Source organism: Hippopotamus amphibius, chromosome 7 (genome assembly GCF_030028045.1).
Source record: "Hippopotamus amphibius kiboko isolate mHipAmp2 chromosome 7, mHipAmp2.hap2, whole genome shotgun sequence".
Classification (NCBI taxonomy): Eukaryota; Metazoa; Chordata; class Mammalia; order Artiodactyla; family Hippopotamidae; genus Hippopotamus; species Hippopotamus amphibius.
Window position 1 is genome coordinate 78,731,620 of NC_080192.1, and position 6,000 is coordinate 78,737,619.

Here is a 6,000-nt window from a genome sequence, read left to right on the forward strand (position 1 = left end):
ATCGCTAGACGAAAACTCCCCCAGTCGTGGGGACACTTTCAAAGGCAGGAGACGATTCACCCTGGGCACGACCGGCCACTCACACTCAGTTCCCTTTATTTACTAGGATTTAATGTGGTCAAAGACCCCCTGACCCAAATCCTGCAGGCACAAATTGCTATTTAAATATTTAATCTTCTAAATACACTTAGGAAATCCTGCGCTAATAGATAAATGTTTCTTACATTCTTCACTACAATGCAAACTGTTTTTATGACAGTTTTGTTCTAGGAAGCCCTCTTATTCGATTTTTTAAACGTTACTTTGCTTTTCTTTTTTTCAAACCTACTAGGTGATGAGCACAAGTAAGCCCTTGATGTATATTGTTTATTTTCATTCTAACCTTTATTATAATCAGAAGCCTTGTGCATTGTTGATGGGAATGTAAGATGGGAGAGCCACGGTGGAAAAGGGTTTCTGACCCTCTAAAGTCAGTTTCTGCCCCTGCCTTAAGGCAGAGTTATAACGAAGCCTCAAAGAAACTAAATAAACTAGCCCAGATTCATACCCAACAGACTTGACTCCAAAGCCCACAGTTTCCACTCCCACCCCATACTTCCTCCCTTGACCCTAACTGTTAGGAAATCGGTTAGCCCATAACTGCTACAAATGCGGTGACAGGAAGAGGGGCTGAAGGGAAACACTCTGAAAAGTAGGAAACATCAATATGTGATTCAAATTACAACTTTTAAACTGCCAGCCTCGTTGGGGAAAGAACCGCAAGATTATACGAGAATGCACATAATAAAACCATGAAAAACAAAAAAAATCCTTCGGAGGGGTGCATCTGGGTGGTGGTATTCGGTCTTTAAAGTGACGTTTATGCTGCTCATTTTAAGTGCATTAGAGAACCCTGGAGAAGAGGGCAGTGATGCTGGGTGTCCTCCTGCCCACCGCATCCCAAAGGCTAGCTGCTTCCACTCTGTTCTCCCAGAGCTGACTGCACTTTTATAAGAAATATTCCCATGGGCTGGAGACTGTATCCAGTGAACACTGGATAACTTCACTTCCTCTCTTCCAGGGCAGCAAAAGTCACTCTGTCAGGAAAGTTCTGGTAACATCTTACAATACTGCATTCAGCCACACTATGTTCGAACTGGAGGCGAAGGTCACTGCCTTCCACTCCCCCCCACCCCCTCCCCAGCCCAGGATCCTCTTCTCAAGGCAGGTCCCTGAGGCTGGAAATGAAAGCCACCTGAGAGGCTGGTGCCCTGCTCCTTTGCTCTCAAAGGAGGGAGCTACAGAGATAGACAGGAGGAGGTTTCAATTTCCACCCGCTCTCTCCGGCTTTCCGGTGGCCAGGCTGCAGGCACACAGGAAACCAAGGAGACAGAGAGGGCATGATTCCTGGCCCATGTGCTCAGCTCAGTCTCAGTCTGAAAGCTGGGCCTCCACGCCCACCTGACTTTTGAGAAGACAGTGGGTTCCGGGAATTCCCTGGTGGCACAGTGGTTAAGAATCCACCTGCCAAAGGGAGGGAATACGGGGATATGTGTATAAAAACAGATGATTGAACCTGGTGTACCCCCCCCCCAAAAAAAAAAAAGAATCCACCTGCCAATACAGGGGACACGGGTTTGATCCCTGGGCCGGGAGGATTCCACATGCCGTGAAGCAACTAAGCCCATGCACCACAACTACTGAGCCTGCACTCTAGAGCCCGTGAGCCACGACTACTGAAGCCCGAGAGACTGGAGCCCGTGCTGTGCAACAAGAGAAGCCACTGCACTGAGTAGCCTGTGCACCACAATGAAGAGTAGCCCCTGCTCGCCGCAACTAGAGAAAGCCGTGCACAGCAACGAAGACCCAGTGCAGCCAAAAATAAACTTTTAAAAAATTGTGTAAAAACATGCAGTAATGTTTTTAAAAAAGTGGTCTCCATCATTCACGCATGGACTCAACCATCTATTCATCCTACAAATGTTTACTGAGCATATCTCTGTGCTAGGCACCATGACAGGTAAAACACCTGCCCTCAGAGACCAATCTATTAAGGGAAACAAAATAAGTATTTTGCATATTAGAGAGGGCTATGGAGAAAATAAACCTGGAGATGTGTATAGGGAATGTGAGTGAGTGAGTGAGTGAGTGAGTGTGTGTGTGTGTGTGTGTGTGTGTGTGTGTGTGTGTAACCAGGAGGACAAATTACAATCCTCAATGAAACAAAACCTCCTATTTCTGAGAGTGGGCAAGTTTTCAACACGTCATATTACTTTAAACGCCAATGGAGACCTCACACGTTTAAGCCTCTACTACCTAATCTCAAACTCAGCATCGCAATACAAGAGGCACTTCCTTTTTCTCCTCCTTTACATTTTAACTCCAATCCTCTTAACCATCTTCTACTTTTCTCTCCAAAGAAAAGCCTAAAACCAGTCGGAATGTGCACCCACTAATTTCATAGACATACTCAGTTTAAGCTTTAAGTCTTTGAAATAAGTTGCCTAAAATCTGCCAAATTAGAATTCTACCTTTTCTGAAAACCACCACCAACATGGAGCTGGTTTCTGTGTCCCATCAGTTTTGATTTTACAACATTCATAAGGGCCTCAGTAAGACCTGCCCATTGGTGGATGTGGTAACAGGGTTGCCTAATCGGTACAGCCATTGGCTCCTTGGCTAAATGTCTGAAGGTAGGGTGTCCAGCTGCCGAGGGGATATCACCCTTTCACAATCAGCAGGAGGTTCTGAGTCTCCAAGAAATAAAGCAAAGCACCAAGGGTCTTTTTGTGGGGAATTTTCCTCCCTTGTTTAGCCGATCTCACTGCCTTGAAGAGTAAGAAAATTGTGCATATTCACAGCAAGCCCAAAGGCACAGGTGCTACAGCCCCGCTTGATTTTGGAAGGCAGCGGGAGGGGGCGCATCATTTTGAGTTCATCTCAGGCAGACTGGACCGCCAAGCAGGCTCTCCAAACGGGAAGCCGTCCCAAACCTCTATCAGGCGCGGGATCTGAGGCTTTGCCCTCCGGCTCCGAACCCACCGCCCTTGCTAGATGGTGAATAACCTGAAGTCCTTCCCAAAGCAGCCATAGGAGGAGCATCCCACACACAGTCAGTGTGTGCTGAACTAAGTCAACGAACGTTTGCTGGACTGAAGTTCCTTATGTTTCCTGTTTCACAAATATCCAAGCCCTATCCTCACCCTCTACTGAAGGAGACCATTTATTACACAGGTACTGTGTTTAATGCACCAAAGATTAAGATACACTGCCCTCAAAGGGCTGGGGAGAAAAAACCCTCCTCTGGCCTCCTTGCCTCTGATGGGCCCATAGGGCACCACCAACCTCCACTTCCCAAGAGCCCAAGCACTAAGTGCCGCTGTGCTGCTCAGGAGCCCACAAGGCCCCTATGACTTCCCACCTCCTGTACTAACTCCCCCACTCAGAGCTTCAAACAGCTCCCAGAGCAGACCCACCTGCCACCCACCTGTTGCCACTGATCACCATGGCCATAGGTCACCTGGCTGCCTCTTCCCATGCAGAAATCCCGCCAACTCCTACCGACTCCTTGAGGCTTAGTGAAGTCTGCCCTCCCTACTGAATCCAACTGCCAGCTTTCCCGCCTCCCGGGTCTAAAGTTCGGGGAGGGTAATGCCCTGGCACTTCGTTCTGCCCTTTCAGGATGTATTAATCCCACTTCCCCACAGACTCTACTCCTGGAGGGTCTCCTCCAGAATAAACAGACAGTAGAGTCACCAACAACGAGCCCAGGGACCCAAGCTAGGCCCCCTGACCATCCTCTCCCCAGCCTTGGTCTCCTTCTCCATACAAGGAGGGACGAAATGAGAAGATCTAAGATCCTTCTTATTTCAGATTCCAAAATCTGAAATGCCACATAGGTTCCCTAGATACAACTGGAAAAGGCTCACATTGTTCCTCCACTGACCTTTTTAAACAGGTGTCCTCGATAATGCAAGCTGTCCAAAGGCCTGATTTTCAGAGTTTTGGACCATAACTTTTAGAGGAAAAAGAAAAGCTTTCAAAAAAATTTTTTTACAAGCCTGAGTTTTTTCCCTCCTTTCATTCCTGGAAAGAAAGTGACGGGGTGGGGGCGAGGAACTGACCTGCTCAGTTCTGCTATTAAGATCACACGAGCTCGGGATTCGCACCACCTGGGTTTCTCCTCCGGGAGTGGAGACCTTCCCAGGCCCGCCTGGCCCGCCGCCTTCACCCGCCCGACAGTCCCGGATCGCCAGGGCATCCCGAGCGGCGCCCCTCCGCGGACGGGCCGTGTGTCCCCAGCCGCGACACCACCTGGAACCTCGGGTGCGTCCAGATGGCCGGGGCGCGCCCGCTCTCACCTGGCCCCGCACCGCGGCCCCGCTCCTCCCGGGACCGCCCTCGCTCCAGCCGGCGTCTCCCCTCCGCTGCCCGAGCCAAGCCTGGCCTGCAGGCGGTCACCGGGCCGGGCGGCGAAGGCACCTGCCCCGCCCGCGAAAATGCACGAGCCCGCAAGTCCCTTCTGCCACCACCTCGACGGGAGCTTGCAGGGGAGATGCGGGAGAAAGGAAAACAAGCCCGAGGCAAGGGCCGGCCCGGCCCGGCCCGGCGTCTCCCACGAACTCGCCACCTGCGCCGCAGCCCCGCACGGGGGCCGCGGGCCCGGCGCGGAGCGAGGTCGGGGCCCGACCGTTGAGCCCGCCCGCCCCGGCGCGCCCCTTACCCGTGAGCCGGCCGCCCCCCTCGCCGTGCCCGCGGCGCCGCTGCAGGATGAAGTAGCAGCTGCTCTTCTGAGTCACCCAGAGCTTCAGGGCGTTCTTCAGCAGCACCTCCTCGGGCTTGAGCCACATCTCAGCGGTCTGGCCGCGCCCGCGGGCCCCGGCTCACATCGCCCCGGCCGCCGGGCCGAGCCCGTTCGGGAGGAGGCGGCGGCGGCGGCGGGGAGCGCAGCCAGCCGGCGTCCTGAGCTCGGGAGTCCGGGGAGCGCGGCGGGCGCAGTTCGCCCCTCGCGGCCGGCGCAGCCCGCGCGCCGGCCCCGCCCCCGGGCCCGCCCGGGCCCCGCCCCCGGGCCCGCCCCCCGGGTCGCCGCGCCCCGCCCACCCCGCCGGCTCCCAGGGCGCCGCCCGGGTTTCCTAGTCCCGGCGCCTCCAGGGCAGTTCCGGAGTGGAGGGAGGAAGTCCAATCCCGGCTGCCGGGCTCCCCGCCTTTCCCCCTGCGCTCGCGGGGGGCGCCGCGGCCCCTCTCCCCTGCTCCGCCCCTTCGGGGAGGCAGCCCGGGGAGCAGCAGGAGGAGGAGGAGGGGAGGGGGAAAAAAGGCATCTTGTTGTCCCAGCTGCAGGTTGTCGACCTAGACCGTTTATCTTTGGGGGGACGGAGTGCACGCCGGGAAACCCAGGTGTGTTTGGAATAACACGGCACTTAAAATAACAAGAAACACTTTTACGAATAACCAAAAAAACAGCATTAAAAACAAAAGATTATTTTCCGATTTTTTTAAACGCTGAGCGTAAGTTTTCGATGCTCTCACGAGGGAAATCCCACGCAGCAGCTGAAGAGGCGGCGATGTTGTAGGACCCTGAGGCACGTTTCAGACCAAACTCAACACTGGACGCCCCTCCTGGGCACAGAAGATGCCGATATTAGGGCTCCCCTGCAGGTCCCCTACTCAGGAGCGAAACCAGGCACGTTGGTTCTCAGAGAACTGAAAAGCTGGGAAGTATGGAGTAGGTGACCGTAAAGAAAACCTATAGGGAATATTCAGGTAGGGCTTTAGAAATGAGTATTTCCTCAAAGCGTGGTGGAAATAGACACGTGGAAGCTGACCTTGAACAGGCTGCGGGGCCTCAGAGCAGTCTCCTCAAGGAGGCAGTTAAATCCAACATCCTAGGAAGAGAGGAAAAAGAAACTCCATCAACATGACTCTCGGGTTTTGGCAAAGGGACCTGACAACATGTGACTTAATTAGGGCAAAACTGAAAAGTAGGAGTAAATAAAGCCCCCATGAGGTTCCTAGGAATTGAGT

At 53.4% G+C, this 6,000-nt stretch overlaps 1 protein-coding gene across 4 annotated transcripts in view; it reads right to left on the reverse strand.

The window, feature by feature from the left end:
• The window catches only part of TBC1D8 (TBC1 domain family member 8), a 121,568-nt gene extending 116,584 nt beyond the window's left edge, over positions 1-4,984 (reverse strand). For all 4 annotated transcript variants that reach the window (XR_009054601.1, XM_057740933.1, XM_057740932.1 and 1 more), the window contains exon 1: positions 4,703-4,984. Coding sequence is in view for 3 of the 4 variants with exons in the window: in XM_057740933.1 (XP_057596916.1) it covers positions 4,703-4,829 (127 nt within the window). In the remaining variant the exon portion in view is untranslated. The remainder of the gene's footprint in view (positions 1-4,702) is intronic.
• Between the last annotated feature and the right edge of the window lie 1,016 nt (positions 4,985-6,000).